Source organism: Colius striatus, chromosome 15 (genome assembly GCF_028858725.1).
Source record: "Colius striatus isolate bColStr4 chromosome 15, bColStr4.1.hap1, whole genome shotgun sequence".
NCBI lineage: Eukaryota > Metazoa > Chordata > Aves > Coliiformes > Coliidae > Colius > Colius striatus.
This window is the reverse complement of record NC_084773.1, coordinates 20,259,450-20,284,759: the sequence shown is the minus strand read 5'-3', so window position 1 is coordinate 20,284,759 and position 25,310 is coordinate 20,259,450. Positions and strand designations below refer to the sequence as shown.

The window sequence follows — 25,310 nt, the reverse complement described above, 5'->3', positions numbered from 1 at the left end:
CTTGAAGACATTACCAGCAGAGGTCTCCAAGAATCTAGTTAACACCTTTTCTCATTTAATGGAGATTACAAAGAATAAAATTAAGATTCCTGCAAGACAGGTAACAACAACTTTCTCTATCTCCTTTGGTTAGGGACAGGCAAGAGGAAGGTCTGAAAAGATACATTAAAAAAGAAATCATACCAAAATGGTGGAGTTCAACATACAGTTGGTATGATTACACCCAAAATGTTGGTACCACGGTACCATGCTGGTTATACACATTCAGAGAGCTGAGTGACTTCTAAAGCTGTACGTTCAGGCTGTGACAGGTGTGTGCTTAATCCCACACCTACCACACTGCACATCTCTCTTCTCATGGTGCCTACAAAGCACAGAAGAAAGTTGAAGATTTTTGCACAGCATTTTAACCCCAAGAGATTTGCAAAAAGAAAAAAAGGCAGAAAGACAAACTGAACACAATAACAATGCAGAAGCAAAAGAAGCAGCTGAAAAGGAAAGGCAAGCAGTGTTTACTTCTCTGGCTGCCCCTCTTGCCCCTGTAATATTTTAAGCTTGTTTATTATCTGTATCTAAAGAGATATGAAAGGGGAAGCTTTTAAATGTAGGAAGATGAAAGTCAAGTTCTGTCATCTGGAGTAAGAGCTTGAACAATTCCATCGAACTGAGACATGCTGAGCAACTGCAATTGTTCAGTGGCTCAAGGACATTTGCAGATTACTCAAGAATTTACATATTTACAATTCTAACAGCATCCAACTCATAATTTTGAACAGAGTCTTATGATACCATAAAAGGAGCACTATAAAACCAGACAGATCCACCGGCTTTCTTTGCAGTACTCAGTGCTTTACTGATTTCCCACATGAACAAAAACCTCACCAAATTCAGATAAAACAACTGAAAGTAACTTATAAAGTAAGAAAAGCCGTGAAAGGTAAGGTGTGCTCTATAACAGAAGCATATGCTATGCAAAAAGAAAGGCAACTGTCACAAGAAGAGGAAATAGAATTCAGTATTCATCCTTATTGCAGGCAGACTCCTCAAAGAAGGAAATTTCTCACCCAACACAGCCAAAGACTTTGCCTGTCCAGTCTTTCTGCCATACTTTGCAGGTTGCACACCTGAACTCCTGCCCTGAGTAACAGTGCTGAGATCTGAACATGCTGGAAGCACTGAGAGCCATCCCCCTCCCTCCCCACTTCATTTCACCTTTCTGTGCAGTGCCCACGAGCCACAGTCTCGCACCCCATGCCACTCTGCACTCCCTGCAGTTGTTTTAACCGGTTAAGCTTTCTACCCCAAAGCCACTTACGATGCAGGCAACTACAGAATGAGCGTAACAGGTCAAAAAAGAAATCCCCGTGATGAGCAGAAGAGTCCTTTGTTTTACAGGAGCCTCAGTCTCTGCTGCTCTTTGGGAGACTTTTCTAATTAGGTCAACCTCTCCTTTCAGCAGTTCATTTCAGAGAATTGCAGGCACGCTCTTGACTTAATCTTGAGTAATACACAAGGGTTGGTTCACACAGCAAATATGTTTGAGCCACTAAATGAGAGCTGCCATAATATAATGAAATTTGACAGTCTCCCATTGGGGATCACACCAAGACAGAGTAACGTGACACAAGATTTCAAGTAGGATAATTAAAATAATTCAAATAAGGAAATGAAAGCAGCTCCATGCTGCAACATTTCCTGGTATAGTGACATTATTTGAGATCATGACAATGTCTGATTTGTGACTGGTGGTGGTGTTCCAGAAAAGGTCCTTTCAGTGCCACTGACCGAAGAGGAATTCTTTCATACGACGGCTCTGGAAGTATTTTGGCCCTGTTTGGAGTAGTCAGATATTACAGACCTTGGAAACACCCCAGAGGAAAAAATCTGGTATTAAAGAAGAAAAAATTACATAGAAGCTGATTAAGAACTCATGTGAGTTGCAAGAAAAATTCATCTACTAAATCTATACAGTGGAAGAAAACGCTTACAAATAGAAGCGTGACTCTTACATAATGATGGGTTTGAAGGAGAACATCCCCCTGCTAGGTGATGAGAGCTGTTCTGAGTACTCAGAGGCGCAGAAGACAAATGATGGCAGCAGTCAGAAAAAATCCAACCTGTTTACCTTTAACCACCTTCCAGTCTTCAGTAATGCAAAGTGAGGCACGTTAAACCAAGTGATTAGCAAAGTACGCCCACATATGTTCCTACTTCTCTAAGACTGAAACATTCAGAGTATATCTGTCCGTTGTAATAAACTGAAAGGTAAAAGTAGGTACTGGGAAGCTGGAGCAAAGATCATGTCCTATAATGTCATTGAAAATGAAATGACACAGCTGGTGATGATGCATCACATCAGAAATGAGTAACAAAACCAAAGAATGATGGGAGCAATCTGAGAAATAAACCCCAAATAAATGTGTAGGACTTTGCAACTGCTGCTGAGTTGAAAACAACCAAAAAGACTAAAGCAAATGAGGTACTAATACATATACAGAATCCAATTCTCCGTTGGTGTATATTGATTTCAGTGTTCCTAAGCCAATTTATAGCAGCTGATGACCTAGTGCAGGCTGTGTAATTCATCATTAATGGCAGATGAAAGGCTGAATGACTTGTCCATTACCGTGTCTTTTCTAAGGAGATTGAGACTGAGCCCAGGATCAGGAAACTCTAAAGAGCAGAAAGTCAAGCACAAGAAGTAAGAAAAATACATGGAAAAAATACATGAGTAACTAAAATAAAGAAGGCAGCCAGTATACAAGGACTTTGCAGACAAGTGCATACGTCATCCTGGTCCAAATGGGGATATAGCTGTTGTAAACAAAACCCTCATGTCCCTAATTTGCTATCCTTCCCAATGATCACAGGAACATGAAACCAGACTTCATCACTTTTCCTCCTCTCAAGCCCTTCCTCTTGACCTCTACTGCCAGTTAGAGACTACTTGAAATCTATACAGCTCTCGAAGATGTGTACATCTTCCACCAAAGTCATTTGAATGTTGCACCTAAATCATCTCCATTTGCCTCATCTTTGGAAAGTTCACCAGATGCCGGCACTTGGGCAGGATATCTCCTTTCTGCCTCTCTAGGAGAATGAAGCACAAGACCTCTCTAGAAGACATAGTGAATCAGCCTGGGAGGTTCTGCTTGGGACTGAATTGTTAAATATGAGAGGAAAAGAGACAGGAAGATTTGAAGGAGTTAACCCAGCTGACAAAAACTACTTAAATTGTCCCTACCCCTTATTTTCCTCTTGTTCCATAGGCTATTCTGCACCATGACATGACCTCCCCAGTTACACTAGGTACCAAAGTAGGTATTACAAGCATGTTCATAAAGACCAGTCCTCCAGGATTTAGTCCTTTTTTATCCCCATGCTTGAGACTGAAGCTACCCAGGGGAGTGAGTGAGGTGTGGGGTGCTCACTGAGTAGCCTTCACACTCCATTTCTCATATCTATTGCTGTTTTTGTGTCTCCTGCTAGAGAGCTATTTTTCCAAGCAAAGGTGATAATAATTTTATCACTTTTTCTTAATCTCTTAAAAATTGATTTATCTACAAGCAGGTTTCCAGCAATCTCCAGGGAAAGTGGAGAAGAAACATGTCTGTTCTCTGTGTTCTGGATGCAAGACCTCCCTCAGGCAGCAAATTATTCAAAACTCAGAGTTACTCCCTCCTGCACTGAAGTCTGAGAAAACACATTTTCCACTGGCAAGAGGCAAGACATCCTCCCTCTGAGCACTGATTTTCCCCAGGGTGAGAGTAATCAACCGAGCCTGGGCTCCCAAGCCCACCAGTCCCTCTCTGGAAGGATGTATTTGGCTACTGCCAACTGTTTAAGCACTGGTTAACCAAAAGTTAAACTGGCAGAATATTCCAAAACAACACTTGACTAGAGAACTTTAAATACAACAAATGTGGAAGTGTTTGAAGGTGAGAAATCTGCTAGCAATGTCTTGGTGTAATAAGCAATAAACAGGGTTTTCTAGTGAGGCATGTAAATTATAATTAACAATAACATTTACTTGTCCCATTTCTGTGGCTTTTCCTCTATTTTTATCAGTCCAGAAACTCATTTTCTTTCAAATGGCTTTGAATTTTCAGCAAATTATTTGTGATCTGGGACCTAAAGAGGGATGAGACATACAACTGCCTTTGTTTTCAGCTATGCAAATTTCCTTTTTAGACCTCTAACCATAAAAAAAAGAGCATAATATGATTTACACTTGAGGTTGTTTTTATAGAGTGGCGTAAAGTAGCTTTTGCACAAATAAAACACAGGGCCACTGATGAAAACGGGACTCTCTTCACTGTAAAATTAAGGAGACTCATAAATTCCTGGTGGGACTTTGATTTGAGAAGCATTTAATCTGAAAAGCAACCCAGCCAATTAAATGGCTTCTGCTGAGTACCTTACAAAACGCTGCAAAGAAGTGCAATTAGTTACAAATAAGTCTGTGTCTCTGCTAATGCAGATGCTGCTGTGCTGACACTTTTAGAAACCATTTTAACTGCATTTTTTTCTTCCTTGCCTTGGCTTGCCAGAGAAGTGCTGGGCTGGGAGTTGATCAGCTCAGGGGAGAGAGATGCTGGGGGACCTCAAACATCACCAGCAAAGCCAAGTCAGCACGTGCAGCCAAACTGAGCTGTTTTGGTACTTCAGTATTCTCCTTTTCCAGGCCATGTGAGACAGTGTGGATCTGACTGGAAAGCCCAATGCCAAACTGTATGGTTTTGGTCATAATTGTTTGGGGCAAAGGCTGCCAGTGCAGCTGCTCAGCCCCAAGCACCCTTGCCTGGACTGAGGTGTCTGTCTGCAGGCTGGCAGCCCTGCTACGTACCTGAGTAGCCTCCTCCAGTGCTGCTTGCTTAGTCCCCTTACTACCTGCCCCATCAAACGTACTTATAGCTAGATTACCTGGACCAGAAGCCTTTTTTTCTTGTGTTCTGTTATTCAGACTACACCTGTCCTTGGGGTGGGGGATATCAAGATGCTGCATTGTCTCAAAAGAGTCAACACACACTGAAGCTGAGTTCAAGGAGTAAGCACTGGCAAAGCATTTCACCCTTTGCATAAAACAACACCAACCCTCACATTTTAAAACAGTCCAGCAGAAGCAAGATGCCAGTGTGGTGGTTCAGAGACCTTTGATGATCATCAACAGGGAGAAGCTGGCCAAGGTACATCAGCAGAGCTGTAGAGGCACACAACGCTCTCGTGTTGTGGGAGAAGCTTTGAGCACAGAGGTGAGCAGCCACATCATCTAGTCAGTTTGTTGTGCCCGTGCATCTGCCCACTGGCCCTTGTCTTACGCTCAGGACAACCTTTGGGTCACGAATGTCTGTCTGACAGAGGAAAATCTGACTGAAACGTCATCTAAACTTAACATGAATGAAACAAAGTCCACAATGCTAATAAATATGCGTCTCCTCGATGCTGGTTTTATGAAGGAAAAGGCAATTTCTTTTTAAATTAGCTGGCTAAGGTAATCTGTTTACTGTACTCCTGCCAACAAAAATTGTTGGCATTGCTTTTTACTCAGCGTATAAATCTCAGCGTGCAGAGAGTGATCAAATGGAAAATTTATGAGCGGGCAGATTAAAAATAGAATCGGGTCAATGGGAGAGCTTCCAAAATGCTGCAGATCAAAACACAGAGCTGCTGGCGTGGGGGACCCCCTGCCCAGCTCCACAGCAAAGCAGCGCTCGGAGCAGGGACGTGCTCCCACATCCCATGGACCTCACCTGCCCCAGCCCCAATCTGCTCTGGGGGGAACAGGCTGCAAAGTCAGAAACGCAGCATCAACCATTGGTGGCTGCTAAACGAGGAGGAGGGGGGTGAAAGATGTTTTGCTGCTTAATTTGCTAGTTCCCTGGAGCTAATTTGAGGTATGTGGTATCTGGTTAGGAATGGCAGACAGAACAAGAGACTTGTGGCAAGGAAACAAGTGGTACGTCATTCAGAGTTACAACAGTCAAGGAAACAGGTATAAGTCACTGTAATTGCATTAACATTAACATGTTTTCTATTGTGAAGGTCTATTTATCAAGTAGGACATGCAGCACTCAGAACGAATGCAATTGGAGAGCAATAAAACACAGCCTGTTGCAGGGGCTCAAAGCACAGAAAACAGAGGAAGAACAGATCTGGCACATTTAATTAACCTTTCCTGCTGTATCGAGGATGTCAAACAACGTCAGTGTCACCGATACGCTAACAGAGGGAAAATAAACATTGATACAAGAATGAAACACGGCAAAAGTCAACCTTCCCTGACAACTTCCAGGAGCACTGAAAGAAGCTGACAATGGAGGCAACGCTGGGTTATCTACAGCAAGCAGGCAAACTGGATATTCCCTTTCCTTTTTCTTCTTACTTTAAACTATGCAGAGAGGCAGATAAGTGGATTTAAAGGAGTCCCCCACTGATAGAGCCAGATCGTGATCTCCAGGGCACACGTGTGATAGAGCATGTCAGGGTGTGTAGGCAGCACACGATTGCCTGCTCACACCACATCCTCCCCTGTCCCCTCCTCCAGCCACCAGCCCTGGCCCTCCAAAAGCAGCCTGAAAAGCTCTGCCAGCATTACAGCTGCTGTACAATCACACAACACTTCTCAGCTTTAAAAAGGGATTCAACGACCTACTTTTGGCTTCAACTGTTTGTGTAAAATATTTACAGTAAGTCCCTTTCCCTAAAGAAATTTGGATATCACGTGCAACTCCAGAGTCTAGCTTACAGCAAGATAGGGGTTCTATTTAAGAGATCTGTTTTCAGTGCTAAATGACTGCCAAACACACACTATCCTTGAAAACTGAATACTTATGAGCTACTAACTCAGCACCCTCAAGATGACGAGGATTGTATTTTAGTCCATCATCTTTAAAAGCAGTCGCCAGCAGAAGTGTCAGGCTAACAGCTCTCCACAGGGAACTCCTCTGCTCACACGAAGGAAAGCAGATACAGACAGTTCCTAGCATCCCAGACACCGAGAGGAGGAACATCTCTTCCCAGAAAACCTTCAGCTTCTTTGCTGAAATGTCATCCTGGGTGTGAAAACCAGCACTAGCCACGGTGGCAGTTTTTGTGTAGGGTCTGCAGTCCCTTCAGGAATGGCATCCAGAATGGTGAATTTGTTACTGTAATTAGATTATAACTTAATACATGCTCTGGGGGGAGTATTCCAAAGGCTTGATTTAATGCTTTGCAAGGAAAGCAGGTTTGGCTGTAGGTTGAGCAAAACTGTACAACTGATGAGTCTTTTCATTTACTGTCAACATGGGAAAAACCAGGAGAAAGGTGTGTTGTTTGATAAACAGGAAAATAAATCTTCAATACTTTTAATTAAAACCAGACAAAACAGTAAGAACCAACCCCAGGCTCTTTCCCTAACTTAAATATCCCTTTGTTCTTGCTATTTCCCTCCTTTTTCATGTTTTCTCATTTTTCTATTGTACTCAATTTTAAAAGGAAAAGTGTTCACTTGAAGTAGAAGCCCCAAAAGTTAAAGCTTCTAAATGAAACGTCTCAGGAATATTTCCAGTTTTAAAACATCCTTATACAGGTCTGGTTTGGTTTTTGGGATTTTTAAAAATTGCATTACTCCAGTTTTGCCAGGAGGGTTTGTTCCCAAACCCCTTTTCTGCAGCAAATTTACTATCAATCAAAACCGCTCTTCTCATCTCTGGAGTTCAACCCAATCTTCCCTGCTGACAGAAGCTGGGCCTTCAGGAGCATTTTTGGGAGAAAACACTAAATTTCTCTCCACAGGTTTGAAAAAGAAAAACACTCTACTATGCTCCTGAAGATGATAACAGAGCAGCAACAAAACTGCTCCCTCCATGATGGCTGGGAAGTCTCTGCATGCAGGGTATGCAACCTGCAGTCTTCTCCCCTCCCAAACCTATCAGAAACTAAGTGCCAAACCAGCAGCCCAGCTGAACCTCTAAACCCCCCTCTGTCACTTTCATTCACCACTACACAGCTAAATCCACATTAACTCAGAAAAGGTAAAACCTTTCCCCTGTAAGCTTGACTCATCTCCTAGAAGTGTTTAATTTGCTGTTTCCAGCAGAAATTTGGGTATGGGCAAACACTTGTATCACAATTAGAGGTACTAACACATCTTCTACTTAACACAGAAGGCCTATAAAGCTCAACTGTTACATTCTCATTGTGCTCAGATCAATAGCTCTGATTTCAGTGTAAGAAGAGCAAACACAGGTCTTTGGGTGAAGAGGACTCTGATGGCTCCCAACAGGGTTAAATCCCAACTTTCCAGGCTACGCAACCAATGATCCATCTTGAGAGCAGTCCTTAATTGGTTATAAGCAATTAACATTTACTACCACAAGCTGTGTGATGGATACATAATAAATCCCAAGCTGGAACCATGACATGCTCCACCACAATACCTGCTTTACCCTCACAGCCACAAGAAGGCAAATGAGCTGTTGCCAAGTGTTTTCTGCCTGTTTCCATGCCAATGTCTTTCCAGCAATGTGCTTGTGCTCCAACTGCTCTGATTCTCAATTAATATGCACCATTCAGACAGGTTTTATTTCAAATTACACCCTTTTTGAGATGTGCTGTTTGTAAAAGAAAGTCATTCTCAAAATGACTTTCTCACAAAATATTTACTGCATATTGCACTTGATACAATAAAACACCCTGAAAGCAGGCAGTCTGCTTACCATAAAATGTCAGTTGTCCTCGTGCCACGTTCTTCCCTCGCACATTTTCAGCTACACACTCGTAGAGTCCAGCATCTTCTTGCTGAAAATTGGGGATTTCGAGCAGTCCACTCGATCTGTGCCTCCTGGCTTTTCTGGGTATCTGTTTCCCATCTGCTCTCCTCCAGCTGATTGTAGGAACTGGGCTAAATAAGAAAAGTAAAGCAAAATGAGACTTGCAGAAAAAGCTATGGGGCTTGTCTTGATAAGCTCTTGATAAGTCTGATCACCTGAACTCTGTTTCATGTTTGAGGAGGACAGACATTATTAGTCTGAAGAGCCTGGCACAGGACCTGGAGCAATTTTATTACGGGTGGCTTATATGTGATATATACATGCACACCAATGGTGTGTTGCTCATGTAGCTTTAAAAGCAAGGGACTCTTTACTATTAAAATGCTGTTTTGACAAATCTGAATGTGGAGTTCTGCTGGGATGATACACCCCTTTTCCTGCCAGTCCCACAGTTTAACTTTGGAAGTGTTGCCAATGTCTACTTGAGAAACAAGAGACGTGTTTTAAGCATTGCATGAGACCTGAGAACAGGAGATGTACAAACACATCTTTACAAATTAAGTTACATCTTCTCTCTCACTTGGGAGCTTACAGTTTTGATGAGCAAAGGCCCTGCTCCCCAAGTCCTCGATTTGTTATGAATGCTTGCAGTAAGTAACTCCTGCTCAGGAAAGCGAATGATTAGGAAATCCTGCAACCTGTACACTACAGCACTATGAAAGTGAGAAGCTGGAGGAACAATAATAATGGATCAAGACTTACTTCCCCAAGGCAAAGCACTCCAGTTTCACTGTTGTTCCTTTTGCAGATGGAACTGTTTCTGGGAACTGCACTTCTATTTTCGGCTCATACTCTCCCATCACCCCTGTGAACATAAAATAGAAGCTAAGGCTTGGCTGAATCTTTGCAATAAATTTGCAAGTGTTCCCATGCTAGCACAGAGCTGTTCTATACATCATTACTTGCCCAATTAATCCATTCCATTTTAAACCTGGCCTGTTGCTAACAGCCGTGTAGTGTGGGCTCTCTTCCCATTTACTGCCAGAGGAAAATCTGAAGCAGTGCTCCACACCATCTGCCAAAGATTAACATTTCTTCACGGCTCCGTTACTTTTTGCTTGTGAATATTCAGGACTTCTGCAGGTAACCCGTGGAACAAGGAAAGCAATAAAAAGGGAGGTTCACCACCTTCTAGAACACGAAACACGGAACAAACAGGCATTAGGAAAAGTTTTAATTAAGGGCTGCTATTAGTTTCAAGGATTTAGATGCCCAGAGATCATCCACTGCTGGGGTGATTTCTTCATTTTTACTGCCCCGGTAAATCACGTATTGTGGCAGCTTCTTTATGAAATTGGGTTTAAAAATTTGTGCACATAAAATAGGCCATTACACCCATGATAAATGGCTACATTTCCAGTCACTGCACTGTCTTTAAACCGGCACATATAATTTCACCAATAGTGATTATCAGCTAATTGATGATTGCAGTTTAAACCTGAACTGCGCGGCGCTTCCTGGCCGCCGGCCAAGCGCGGGGCAGGAGGAGCCCGGTGTGAGCAGAGGAATGGCATCAGCCTGCACAAACACAGGAACCATGGGGCACCAGGAACACAGGAATGAGACAGTACGAGTCCATGGAGGTATTCAGGTAGCTGGGGCTGCTCACAGGTGGCTGTGGTTGCTGAGCTCCTTTTATGTCCTTCTGCTTCACAAAGAGGTGGCAAGAAAAGCCCTTTGTTTCCTTTCATTTTTCACAGTTTGATTCTTAAAGCTGACAATGCTCAGTACGAAGCTTACATCATGTAAGTAAAGTACTTCTATTTGCTGACCTATACATTACCTGTTCTGGTACAGCAGCATGTTACATCATCTTTCTTCCAACTTGTTTATTGCTGCACAACATCACTCATCAAGTTAAATGCATTTATTAACAATACGAATGTTCCCTCCGTAGTCACCTTCTGGCCAGCACGTGTAGCAGGGAACCCAGGAGTCTGTGCCAGTGCTCAGGCATTTACATACTATACAAACAAGAATTCCAGGGCATGCTACTTGTTAGCCCTCTGCATCTTAGCACTGCAGCCCTGAAGGGCTGGAATTGTCTGTTACAGTTAATGTCATGGAAAATCCTCCCTTCTACTAATTGTGACTTGCCAAATCTTTGCAATCTTGCCTAAATTCCTCCAGACTCCATGCTAAACACTCTCTGGGCAAGCTTCAGCCAAGCCAAGAACAGCTACTGCCCAGTGGTGCACATTTGGGAACAGGAGCAATATTTTGCTGATTTTAGAACTTACTGAAAGCTTTTCCTAGAGAGTATTTCCACGTGCTGCAACAAAGGCTACAAATTTGGCAGAGAAAGACATTCTGAGGCTATGCTTTCCACAAAAACTTCACTAATCCAAGCAGTTGCTTCACTTTGGAAGATGATGGCTTTCAGAATGGAGACTTGACTTAAAAAATTATAGTCTCCATTACCCTTCTCAAGATATCTGAAGAGCTCTTTGGTGCTGTGCAACCAGCCCCCCTGCCCAGCCTTGCTGCCCCAAAACCACCCCACCGGCAGCCAGATGGAGGGTGGGAGATGACATGGCAGTCACAAAAGATGGGAGAAACAGTGTGGGCTAGCTACAAACCTGTCCTCAACATGTTCTTATTTCTTTACCTGAGGCTAGGACTGGAGAGCTCTAATCCCCTGGGGTGACAAAATCCCAGACAGGTATGGGAAGGCTGCCTGGGGCCATAGGACATTGCCTGTGGCCCTGCATCTCTGGCAGCTGCTGCTGCCTCTTACAGCTGCAAGGGCAGCTCTTTTATACAGAGCTACTGCAAACTAGAACCACTTAGAAATCAGGAGTCATATCTGGTAACATCACAAGGCTCCCATTGCATTTTTCACCTATCTACTTACACACATTTAGGGTTATGCTGCGAGTTCTGCTGTCTCTGCTTTAAACAAGAAACATCACTGCAGCTGAGGTATCTCCATCCCAAATTGAAGACCATTTCCACACAGACAGTCCTTATTTTTCCTGCTGTTCCTGGGTGATTTCAGATGTTAGCCATGCAGGTAGAAGACATGAAAGACTACACCTGGGGATTTATCTTGGAGAACACTTCCAGTGTCATGGCACATCAGATGCTCTACGTGTTTGCATTTCAGAGGCTTACGTGTTTGTCTTCCAGTTTCAAGACTTAAAAACGGGCTTTTGGATAAAAGTCCCAGGAATTTAGAAGCAAGCTAATTTGTCTGAGGAGATGATATGCATTTCCTGACAACACCTGTGAAATATTAAAGTTTAATTGGCCCATACAGCTGCTGCTGACAGCAGTTTTATTCCAGGATTATTTCAGCTCTTTCCTACTATTACTGGCTTAATTCTCAAGGTAAATCCAAAGTGCATTTTAAAGAGAAGTAGCAAAGCACTCCCAACACCTGAGTGCTCCTAATAGGCTTTGGCTGGTGCTTGTTGCAGGGTTGGGATGGCCCAGAGGGTCCCAAAGGTGCTGTGGTGGTGCTAGAGATAGCATCCCCGTGTACCCAGTGCCCTTCCAGGGGAGAATGGTGCCCAAGACTGTGGCCTCAATGGGGATGGGGCAGACAGACAATAGAGACATTTTTATTACATGGAGGAGACTGATGCAAGTTTGTTCCCTCTCTTCCAGTCCTTCTCCCTCAGTGAGCTGCCACAAGGCTTGTCATTCAAATTGAAATCCTTTTTCTCCTGAGCTGCACTAAGTGCTACAGTCCCGGTGCACACCTTACTTCAGGCTTCAGGGTCATTCTCATTCTTGAGTGCCAAACACATATAGCTATTTATTGTATTTCCCACTAGGAAAACAGCTCAGAGAGCCCTTTCTCCACAATGGGAGCTACCAGCTGGCAGTGTCAGGGCTAACTCCCATTCTTGAAGACCCCAAGCTGAAACCCAACCTCAATACCTTGGGAAATAGAGAAAACCACATCTTTTTCTTTTTTGTCCCTTTTATTCACTCACAGTTATGTGATGTGGAAGGGAGAGCTGCTGGTCTTTCCCTAAGACCTGTGCTGGAGTATGCGTGCACATTTCAGGAGGACAGGTCCTAAACCATAGATGTGCTGTTTCAGGGACTGCTGAGCCTACATGACATTAAATCTTACCTGGTATTTAAATCTTTTATCCACCTGCACTGCAAGCATCCTGCTGCCACTAGTTCACACAAGTACATGAAAATATTTTAAACAGGGGTGATTGCATGCATTTTTGGGAGAGAATTAAGAGGGACAGGGAAAAAAAAAACCCATCCTTTTCCCAGCATACACTGTATTTTGTACACTGTATTTATCACCATCAGATAACCTCTGTCCATAGAAGCAGAGAGCTTGAGCTCACACTGACCGTGACAGCTGCCTTGGCACAGCCTGTTCCTACCACCAGCCTGTAAAACTCTATGATATTGATCTCTCCAAGGAGGAAAAGCTGTCTGAGAATAACTAATGGGATAAGAGGCACCTTCTGCTTTCACAGTTCTGCAACAGGGAAGGAACCCGAGTTCTATGAACAGGAACGTGTAACACTTGTTACAAAAAGCTGCTGCAAACAACATCAGGAGATCTGTAACTCCGGAGTCTCGCAGCTGAAAAGAAGCAGGAGAGCAGCACAAAAGGCACAGGTGGGGAAAGCAATCTGCCTATGGGATCTGATTTCATCCCCTGCACCCGTATCTTTTCCTTTTACAGATTGCAGCTCAAAGCCTGGCATTGTAAAGCGAGGAGCACTTCAGAAAAACCACTGCAAAGCTGTTTTTCCAGGATGATTACGTTCAAACAGAATAACCCCGGCAAAGACGGCAGGTATTCAGCATAAAAAGCCTAAATGATTCACCACAGAGCCTACAGAAATTACTGCCATATAAACTGAAGAAGAACTGTGAAAAGAATCCTCAGGGTTCTTTCAGGCAAGCGTCCTGCACACCCAGCCCTGCGGCGACAGGCTGCTTCAGGGGAGGGAGGATGGTTCCTGAGCTGGGGAGGTTGAAGGTTGGCTACAGTAAGAATGCTCACTATGCAATTCATACACAGATCTATTAAAACAATTGAAATCCTTTGTATGAAAGAGCAGAGGCTCAAACTGTGAGCATCCCAACTCTATTTTCTTCTGACAGCTGCAGAATTGAGACTTCTGTTAAAGTTTTTGACTGAGATTATCATCAGCACAAAAAGAAGAGTCCTCTCCTTTCCTCTCTTCAACTCAGTCTGAAATAATAAAACTCCCAAATACAGGCCCTGTTCTTAGTTCCATGGGACCAGTATTCCTTTTGGATAGTGTCTCACTCCACTGCTCCTTTCACATTAACAGGCCTGTGTATCAACCCATCATTCATTCTGCGTGACAGCAAAAATGTTTTGCAGTTTAAAACTAACTCTGGTCTTTGAGAAAACCAGAAATTTCACCAGGAGACTGTGGAAAACAACATGGATTTTTCCAGAATTCACATAAAGTATTTCACTATGAAGCCAACCAGGCACTAACTTAGAAAGTCTACTAATAGCCAGCGTTATGAAGGGTGCACCGGAGGAGGTCGGACTGTCCTGGGCCAGGACACTGGCTGAGGGGCATCAGAGCTGCACCATCTACTCTGCAACTCAGGAGCAGCTCAGAGGCCCCCACAGATGAGGCACTTTGTTGCCCACTCAGGTGGCAGCCAGAGGAGCAGCTCAGCTCAAGCAAATCACTTTTTTCCCCTACTTTTCCACCTCTTTTAAACAAATCAAATTTTCCCACCAATTTTTGCTCCACTAACTGAAATGTTAATTGTTGACGAGCTGGCCTCCAAGACTACTGATGGACTGACAGAGTGTTGCACAGAAAATAGCATGTCATATATCTGAAGATATACTGGACATGGCAGATATGAATACAAAAGATAATCAACAGAAAAGATAAGCCAGATACATTTGCCGGTGGAAATACCACGTGTCTCGCATTTTACTCCGTTCACACTTCTGGAGCACCATGTATAATTGCTCTTTTCAAGTGTGTTAGTGTGTTATATTCTGATTTTATAGGGGTTAGCCTATGTGAAATGAAAAATGGAGACCTGCTGATTTTTTCAGTGAAGCTTCCTTGTAATACGAGTGCAATCCTATTTTAAACCCTCGTGTAGCCTGTGCTTGGCTTGTGAGTACAGCCATCTTTGGCTTTGCAGACACAACAGCACCTTTCTCGTTTAACTCAGGAATGTATTCCCCAGCCCCTCAGCGGTTCAATTAAAGTTTCATATCTTTAATAAACAGCGGAGTGCACTTCAAAGGGATCAGAGAACATTCCCGTGAATTACCTCAGGAAGGCAATCGGTCCCTGTAAATAAAGCAGAGTGTGTGGAGGAGATGCACTGGGGTAAAGCCCTTGGCGAGGCACTTTACAATCAGCAATCATCCCAGCATCAGCCCCATCTCAGAACAGAAGCAGACATGGAGCTTGATTGTGATGAATGGAAGCACTTCCAGCTAGGTAAGCTTTGCATAAAAGTCCTGTTAACGTAATACTTAAAGATATTTCTTCCTCAACACTGAAAACGTTAGTAGGAGACACATTTAAATATTCCTCTTTATCTTTCACACATTCCACGGCTTACTCTGGACTCAGAGGGACAGATTTACTGCCACTGTGCTCACAGAAACACAGCCTCTCCTGTAAGTGGAGGGTAGCTCTGGCTCAGGTCTGGGAGAGCAGCCCTCTTCCCCCTCCCTGCCTGCCCACGGCGCTTCCTCAGCACTGCCAAGGGCTCCAAACGCTGCGCAGGAGCCCTGGCAGCATGGAGCAGGTGGCTCTGGGCAAGGGGTTGGCTGCAACCAGCCTGTATTTTACAGGTCAAATACCACTAGGTGCCAATGGATTTTCTCCTAGAAGAAGTTCCTAACAATGCATTTCTATTTCTGGAACAAATACCCTGTATCCTTTACACAGGCACATTTTAATTCATTTTAATTGCAAATTAACGTGCAAATTCATTTTTCTTATCTACTCAAAAATGGCAACGATACAGATCAATTGTCTGTATAAATTTAGAAATCCTCTTTTGCTTTCTTTTTGCTTTTTTTTTGCATTATTCCACAGGCTACTAAAAATAACACTAATTCTGCTGGGAAACACGGCCCCAGCTAACAGTTACCGAAACAACAAAGTGCTTTTGTTCACTTTGACTCACTTTTGGCGTGTGTAAAATGAGCAAAACTGGTATATCCAAACTCTGAAATCTAGTTTATTTCCTGTCTTTGGCCAAGTGCCACCAGGCTTTTCTTTTATAATTTACTGCCTGGTCCTGAGAGCCGTTCCAGCGGTGGCAACAGCAACCTTGGCTACAGGATCATAAAGCCCACCACTGTCTGTGACTTTGAACTGCAGCTAAAGCAGAGGTCTCCAGCCTCCCTGCATCTCTGTGAAGGGCAAAAGCTCTCTCTTGCCTCTCACATAAATATTTCAGGAGACTTCTCAGCTTCTGAGTGACATCCAGTCAACGAAAACAAACCAAACTGTCTGACCCCAGCCCTCAATACCCCTTCCTGTAAGTCCTACCGTCGTTCCTGAGGATGAGTGGGGTGGGAGGACCCAGGACCCTGCTGTTGGTCACCACGTTGGTCACCACACAGGTGTAGTTGCCCACATCTGAAGCCTCCACCTTGGCGATGTACAAGTTGCCCGTCTCCTGCGACACGAAGCGCCGATTGTCCTGGTGCACGAAGGTCGGGTACTCGTTGAAGATCCACGCGTAGGTGAGCTCTGGAAGCACAGGGTAGCAGCAGCGTTAGGGACAGGATCCACAGCCTCCTGGCACAGGGGCATGCTGGGCTCCATCCCAGGCTGGAGCCTGGCAGTGGTTTTCTCCCTGCCCACTCTGGCTAGGGACATGGGCTACATCTCAGGCTGTGAAAGGATAATGTTTTGCAAGTGCTCATCGATACAAATTCCCCCTGTGAGCCTGCACACAGATGTAATACACTTGTTGCTTCTTCAAGTTCTTCCAATCTAGATTATTTTACCAGAATGTCACCTTTTTGCTGTGAACATTTCAGTCCTGCTCATGACTTTTATTCTTTCTTATGCATTGCTTTTTTCTCCTCTAAAGACAAAGTTCAGAGCTGAGTTATCACACGTTGCACTGATTTTCTGAATCAGCACAAAATGGAACACTAAATTAATCAGCTTTAATCTTCTGTAAGACTAACTAGACACTAATCTTTCCTTTGTAAGGCATCTTTAGAAGCTTTTTGCAGCAGTAAAAACACAAGAGATGCTGCAAATGGTTGCAGAGTTTAAAAGTGAGGTTAATATAATATAACTCTATTATATTTGCACAGGACTAATGCCTAAACACTCTGAAAATGCTTGAAGAATTAAAGTGAATACAAGATTGCTGTCGTTTTCTAAGGGAACACTAATCACACTAAAAAGCATATTCTTAGTTGAACACTTTAATGAGTCATAGCCAGAGCTGACCTCAGCTACCATTAGGTACTTCAGAAAACACGTTCTGCCCTCGTGTTCCACTGTTTACACATGTAAGAGGCTGAATGCAGACTGTTGGCTTTTATTTATGTGTTTCCAACCAGAGGATTATAATGCCTGCCCTGGCTTTTAGGAAGATATGATAATTATGTTTATGTGGGACTATCTAATCATCATATTTACACATGTGCTTCTAATTAAAAGTAACCTCATGCTGATGTCAAGAGGATACTCAGAGCAAACAAGGTACCACTTCTCATCTGCCTTATTATCTTCTGCAAGTGGTTAAGTTTTTTATTTTAATTTACTCTTGGTGAACAATTATCTGGTTCCTCCAGAAGCAGCAACAGGCAAATAAACACCACTGCCCTAAATGCACAGAGGCATTTAAATTGGAGTGAATCTTCACACAGCAGGTCTCCACCAAAGCCTCTCAAGCTCCACAACACAACAGTTTCCATAGGCTGTGGAAGGGTGAACTGATCACAAGTTCCTCAGAAAAACACAGACCTGGAAGGGCCTTTCTGGATGGACAATCCTTGTCCCACCCTATCCTTGCCCATGAGGTTATGTCGGTCCATTCATAAATACACCCAAGAAGCTGCAAGGCTCTGCTCCTGCTTTTCTGTTGTTAGTGGTATTACTGTAATTGCTGACAACTCTCTAATTTCCAGATTAAATATTTTCATTACTAGTCTATAGCTGTGTGCTTCTGGGCTAATGATGCACTGAGCTTAGAGGGTTCTTGTGTCTTTGCTGGTGAGAGCCATCAAGAGCCCTTCTGTCTTCAAGACAGGCTTTGCAATCTTATGATCGCAGGAGCTCCTCCTAGCCTCTGCCTTAGGGGAAATGTCTTGATTATTTGTGTCATTTGAGTGCCAGGTTGGAAAGCCTGGGAAAGTGGGTGACAGAGGAGAGCAGAAGGCAAATGTAAAGCTGTGCAACAGTAAAGAAGTCTGATCAAAGAGAGCATCGAATGGTGAGGATCTGGGACTCCTCCAAACAGAGGAACCCAGTGCAGGGGCAGCTAAAGGAGACTTATTTCTAGACTGCAAAACATCAAAATCTTCCCCCAAGCCATCTTCAAACTATTAATTTGGCTACATAAAAGTGAGGAACATGATGAAGACTGATGTTATATCTCTGCTTTCCTCTCGTTACAACAAATCATGGTCCAGAAAAACACAACTGCACGAATGACACAGAATTGGATATGAGAGGCAGTCCATTATTGGTCTACAATATTTAAAACAACTGAATAATTCTCTGTCTCAAGTTACATGGGACTAAGGGAATACAGAGCACAGGGAATAAAGCAGACTGGAGCATCTGTAAGTGCATTTGCTTGTGTAGCAACATGTAAATAAATACTTTATCAAACTCACTTTGATTTCCTTTGAGATCCTAGTGCAATATTTATGGCTTTTCAAACTTGATGGATTTCTTTTGATAAGGTTTCACATACTAATTGCTCTGGAAGTGACAGACAGCTCACATCCCACAGGCAATTTGTAACAACCGTGTAAACAGACACTGACAATACAGCCTGAGACAGCTCCTGGTGACTGCCTGTGACTGGAACGTTTGCTGAAGTTACAGACCTGGAGCCTTTCAGTACAAAGAACAAGCAGTAACAGGCAATTTGTGGTTCTCTAATTAGGCATTAGGCTCTACCTCCATGAAGAATTTATTGCAAACTTCTCCTTTCTAATTCAGGGCCCTTTTCATGTAATTTTGCCTAATTTACAACGCTTTTAATTTCTCCTTTAGTGCACATTCAAGCAGGTCTCTCAAATACAGAATATTATCCAAAGATTTCTGACCAGCATTCACTGTTTTTAAGAGCAATCCCACCACCAGCACCACAGCACCTCCCTGCCTACCCACTGCAAAGACCTATGTTGTACTCTGATACTGTGCTTCTCTTCATTGCCCTGATGGCCCAGATTCCCATGACAGGTCAGAATGGAGGCAAATCTTCACTTCTGCAACAATTACCAGGAAAGTGGGTTTGTTTTCGCCAAAAGACTGCAGATTTGTGTGCACATGGACACGAGCTACTGGGTATTTGCTCCACTGCTCCAGAGCAAAGGCAACAGAGACGGAGAACAGTGTCCTAAAATAGTCAACATCACTCACCTACTACAGAGAAGCCTAAGGAAAAGTCAGGCTCACGAAGAGCAGGGAGCTAACATGCATAGTAACAGAAGCTTGGTTTGACTTTGGATCAAGTAGATGGGCAGAGCTGCAAATCACTCCCACATCAGACATGGGGCAGGAAAGCTCACTGCATGTCAGCAGACCATTAGCTTCCTCTCCACGCTTCCTGCCCTGCAGTAGAAGCTTTCAGGAGAAGCTCAATCACATAGAGATACACTTACCATTAATATTTATGTCTCTGGGCTAGTGATGGGCAGGAGAACACAATAGGCAGCACGTGGCAGGCCAGCTACACACCTCTATGCAACATCAGGCAGGAATGTTCTTGATTCAAAGCTCCACTGACAGCCTTTTACTCAAGTTGCTATTTGTAAGGTTGCTTTACTTACACGTGTGTGGCAGTAACACCAAAAAGAAGCCAGAATCCTTTTTTTTCTCCCTCCCACTGCTTTTATCCTCTATCTCACACCAGTTGCTCCCCTCCCTGTGCTACAATGAACCCTGATGGTCAGGCTGCCTCTGTGTTTCAGGACCCAGTGTACTAACCACAAACACACACCCTGTATCACATACAAATACCAATGAATATTTAAGAATTGAACCCAAAGCCTCTGCCACTATTGCATGGCTAAGTACAATGTTTAACAAAATCTAAAGCAGCCAGCAGTTGCCATCAACTTTAGCAATTAAAAAGGAAATAAATTATTCAAGCTACTTGAATATAGATGTAGGACATCTAAGATAAGCCTTTTCAATTTTATTACCACAGTGCAAACTCTCCCCTTCCCCATCTACCAAAGAAGAAATGTTCAGAGCTGCTCCTCCAGAAGAACTTTTGGGTTGTTTTTTACTTCTTGGCATGCAGCCCTCCTGGTTCTGCTCTTCCTGATCACGGTCAGATAGAATCACAGAATCATTACAGTTAGAAAAGACCTTTAAGATCAAATCCAACCACTAACTTAACACTGCCAAGCCCATCACCAAACTAAACCATATCCCTCTGCACCTCAGCTGTGCATCTTTTGAATATCTCCAGGGATGGGGACTCCACCAGCTCCCTGGGCAGCCTGTTCCAATGCTCAATAACCCTCTCAGTGAAAAAGTTCTTTCTAATGTCCAGTCTAAATCTCCCCTGTCACACTGTCAATGTGCCCTATTGACACATTGATTGAGCCTCACTCTTCAGGGAGTTGCAGAGGGCGCTCATGTGTCCTCTGAGCCTCCTCTTCTCCAGCCTGAGCATCCCCAGCTCCCTCAGCCCCTTCTCATCAGACTTGTGCTCCAGATCCTTCCCTAACTCTGGTACCCATCTCTGGACATGCTCCAACACCTCAATATCCTTCGTGTCGTGAAGGGCCCAGAACTGAACACGGTATTTGAGGTGCAGCCTCACCAGGGCCCAGCACAGGGGCCCAATCACTGCCTTGGTCCTGCTGGCCACGCTGGTTTTGATACAGTCCTGGATGTCACTGGCCCACTTGGCCTCCTGGGCACACTGCTGTTGATTAACACCCCCAGGTCCTTTCCCTCTGGGCAGCTTTCCAGCCCCTCTGCCCCAGCATGGAGCATTGACTGGGGTTGGTGTAGCCCATGCATGACCTTGACCTTGTTGAACCTCATGCAATTGACCTCAGCCCATCACTCCAACCTGTATTCAATGATAAACTATTACAGTGTGAGTTTGCCCTGTGCTGCCCACTGAATACTCTGCTGAAGACAAGAAACAAAGCTGAAGACACCATAAAGTTTCTCCTAATGATAACAAGTGGTGAAAAAAGTTACTCAAAGCTGAACAGAAATTCTGCCATGAGTAATTATTATCATTAGACCATATGGTCTGCCAAAATAACATTCTCTGGTCTTTTGTCTTGTCTCATGCATTCTATTTTGTCTCTGCACTTTAGTTCAAGAAACTCTAGTCTTGCCTTTTTTATTTAAAGTCTCTTCCATAAAGTCAGGACTGCCACTTAAAAAGGTCTCTGTAGCTGTTATGCGAAAAGCTATTAAAACATCAAGATTATGGTAACCATAAAGCTGAATAGAAGGATGAAATTAGTATTAGCCCCAAAACTGGGCATCATTTCTCATTTTTAATAAGAGCAGCGTGGTATAGCACACTATTATTTTTTATAGGCTTTACTGAAAGTTCCAGAGATTAATCTAATCTTTAAAAATTCCTGTAATTTCTATGTTATCACCTACTGTGTCACTCCCAACTTAGACAGGTGGGAACTGTTTTTAGTGTGAAACAAAAGGTTTGCAGCGCTTCCTGTAAATCCTCATGCACAAAAACCAGGCTTCATTATGCATGGTAAGAAACAAATAGGCAATTAAGCAAATTAAGAAATCCCCCATTCTTAATGGTCTCAAGCAATGCAGACTTTAATTGCAGTAGTACAGCAGTACCTCATTTTGAGTCATTTTGAAGTGAAGGGCGAGGCTCATCCTGGTATGTTATAAACAATGACATTTTAAATCTGGATATGGTCAACACAGCTCCATGAGTTAGGTTTGCACTTTCCTTGGTCACATCACTCCAAAAAATGGATTGCTTTTTAATTATTTTAAATACAATTTATTCTAAAGCCTGGGAAGTGCTGAAGTTTTGCTATTTTACTCCATACCTCTGCTGCCTTGCCAGAGCTGGGGCCCTTCCAGACACAGCTGACAGCAACAGCAAAGCTACATGGACTTTTCCTGGAGAGAAGCTGTTCCCTCAGCTCTGCAGTGCAACTGATGGCAGTGAGGAACTGGATCTAGCTTATGTTTTTATATGATTTAGTACAGACACATGCTCCTTGGCTCTGTGTGTGTTGCTGTCTGTGCCTGCCACAATCCAGGTTTCCCTTGGAGAAGCAGATGCACATGTGAGCCCAGTCCCTCCTTACCTTCCAGTACTTGCTGCACTCCAGACCAGCAAGTGCCAAACGTTCACAGCTGCTATTCTACATACTCAGATACCAGAACATCATTTTGCTATACAAAACCCCAACCACACCCAATATCATCCCCCCATCCAGTTCATAAAAGCCATTTACATCACAGAGTCATATCCAAATCTAGTCAAGACATCGTTTGCACTTTTAGAGAAATAGGATAGCATTGCCCTGAATGGAGTGAGGGGAAATCTTGTCCATCTGCAGCCTCAGCAGCCTGTGATGAAGCCTGGTGCAAGGCTTCACCCCAGCAGGACAGGACCATGGTGCAAACCCCATCACACGCAGCTGCCGCCACGTTAACTCACCTCCGACTGCACCCCGTGACGGGCTCGAGTGGGTAATGCCTCTGTCAATAGCAATGTTGTATCAACCTCATAAAAGGCTGATTTGGGGGGAATAATTTGTAGACAGAGTCTCTTTTTTTTCCCCTGCTCTGATTGCTTACATTCCTTGATGTTCAAGTTTCTCTTAAGTGGTACTAACAGGGTGTTTTGACAGTTACGGTAAATTTGGGCGATGCTAAAGCATAACTGACTCTCTGATGAGCGCCCTGTGAATTCATTCTCATCTTGCTTACTACATTTTGCCGACTGCCTGTAGGGGACATTCATAATTTCAAATTTCACTGTGATTTGATTAAGCAATCAACATCCACAGCCACATGAATATCATAACACGGCCTGAAAAGCAGGCTCCATGTGCCACGATGCACCGTCTGAGAGAGCACCGGGGAAGAAGATTAGCAGGGAAATACGAATCTTGGCACAAGGGACCACACAAGTGGCCCTACACCCCCCAGTCCCTGGGCTGCTCTCCACCCACACCAGTCATGTGCTGGCAGCTGTACTGCACTTCAGAGTTGACTATTTTTCACAGTTTTACTTTGCTATTAAAGCTACACCGATCATACACTGCACACATGTTTTTTGTTGGCCTACAGATCATTCCCTTGCCCTGCCAGCACATTGGATCCATTTTTTTATCTCCTCTTCTTAAATAATTTAAAAGAATCATCCTGGATGCAAACATCACTCAGTAATTCCCCCCTTGACTCTGTATGCTGCCCTCTCCATCACACAGGGCTGCTCAGCTATGTCACACCACAGAGTCTGCGCTTCCAATGTAGGTTTTAATAGAAAGAATAATGAACAAGATTAATCTAAAGTTAATGCATTTTGGGGTGAATCCTGACAATGCAGTTGTCCAGCAGCCAAGCAGTCAACCATTTGCACACCAAGAAGTGGGCTGTCTTTGCCCAGTGGGACAGGTTGAAAGCATGTGTCCTTCATCTTTGCATTAGTGAACTGGTTTGCAGAGTCAGTGTGAAAGAGACCCAAGTCACTGTTGTCAGTGACATAATGATATCATAAAGACATAAAATCGTGGAAGGCAGTGCACAGACTTTGGGAGGTCATCTCTCCAACCTGAGGCAGGGTAACTACGACTTCTCTGAGGTTTTTCAAAGCTTTTCTTACAGGCCTTCAGTGATGACAGCATTCATGATGACTTCTATCATTCTGTCTGGTCTAACAGCAAGGAAATGGGACTGCACCACAGGCTGCATTGCTGGCATGCATGTGGCTTGCAGCCACACACTAACAGCAAGGGGTTCTCTCTATCTGGGGGAAGATAGCTGTTCTTCTAAATGTAACTGTACCCATATGTTTGGTAGTGCTGGTTGCTGTTACCAGAAGAGCTGGATACACAAGCACATGGCACGTACACTAACGAGTCAGAAGTGTGTAAGAATGAGGAAAGTGTACAATTAGCCAAGTGCAGTCTCAGGCTCATCCTCATAGCGATTTGCAAGGCATGCAGGGCTGTGGGCTTCCCAGCCCCTCGACTCCACGCTCAACCAGCATGTGGAGCTTTGGATATGGATAATTAAAAAGGTGAGCGGTCTTCATTACCTGAAGCCTAATCAATAACCACCTGTATCTGCTTCATCTCCATTTTTCTGTATCTCAAAAATAGCTAAATATTTGATGGCTGTACACAATTGACCTGGCTTATCTCTCACAAACAGCTTCCAGCCCCAGTCGATGGCTGGCTACAGCGGCTGCCGTGGCACCAGGAACATTAATGACCATTGCACTCTGCTCTTGGGGGATTTGGATGAAGTTTTAACTTGAAGTTCCCTCGGGGAGAAAAATCAACAGTAGCCTTTATCTATGACTGAATGGAAAATGTTAGGAGATGGAGTCCTGTGCTGTCACATTTACTGCAGTAAAATGCACAAACCTATTGCAGAAATGTCTGATGGGCAGCAGACATCCTCCCATATCCCCCCAGTCTAGCATGCAGGCTAACAAGACTTTCTTTGTCTGACAAACTTCATAAGCTGTCTTATAGAAATTTACAGCTCAGGCTAGTCTTGCCCAAAAAGAAAACCCAGAACCTACCTCAAGCTGTCATAAGGGCTTACGGTACCTAACTGAAACTGGTAAATCTTGCCCAGGATTAGATTTGATGCCACTTACTTTCATGCATCTCTGGTTTAAACTTAAATTTTTGCAGTGAAGCTCAACCCAGCAGTGACTGAGGTGCTGTAGGACCAGGCTCTTTGGGAAGGGTCAGTCCCTCTGGCCACACTCCTTTGCAATGGAGATGCAACCTTGAAATGCACAAACTGATGATGCTCTGGACACTCAAAAACTTGGGTTGCTGGGCCTGCCATGAGGGATACTGATCCATGAAAGAAGGGAGCTATGAATTGAAAGCTTTTTTTCTGCTTAGGAAACTTCCTGGGCAATTTTAGGATGGGTAATCCTGGTATGAAGTGCCACCACACTGGCACAAAGAAGTAGCCGTGGCAACTGATTTATGGTGAAGTAAAGACTTCAGGGAAATCTTACTGAGTATATGCAACACAACACGCCACTAATGACATCGAGCTGACCCTAAACAAGAGCAGCAACGCAGAAAGCACTCACAACTGAGTAAACACCTATCTATTTGCTACAAAC

General features: G+C 43.7%; 1 protein-coding gene across 5 annotated transcripts in view; it reads right to left on the bottom strand.

Annotated features, from left to right (window-relative positions):
* LOC104562215 (contactin-4) overlaps window positions 1-25,310 on the bottom strand; it is a 312,159-nt gene that overhangs the window by 62,400 nt on the left and 224,449 nt on the right. For all 5 annotated transcript variants that reach the window (XM_062008335.1, XM_062008332.1, XM_062008336.1 and 2 more), the window contains 3 exons: window positions 16,316-16,519; window positions 9,516-9,618; window positions 8,700-8,884 (listed from right to left, as the gene is read on the bottom strand). In XM_062008335.1, coding sequence (XP_061864319.1) covers window positions 8,700-8,884; window positions 9,516-9,618; window positions 16,316-16,519 — 492 coding nt within the window. The remainder of the gene's footprint in view (window positions 1-8,699; window positions 8,885-9,515; window positions 9,619-16,315; window positions 16,520-25,310) is intronic.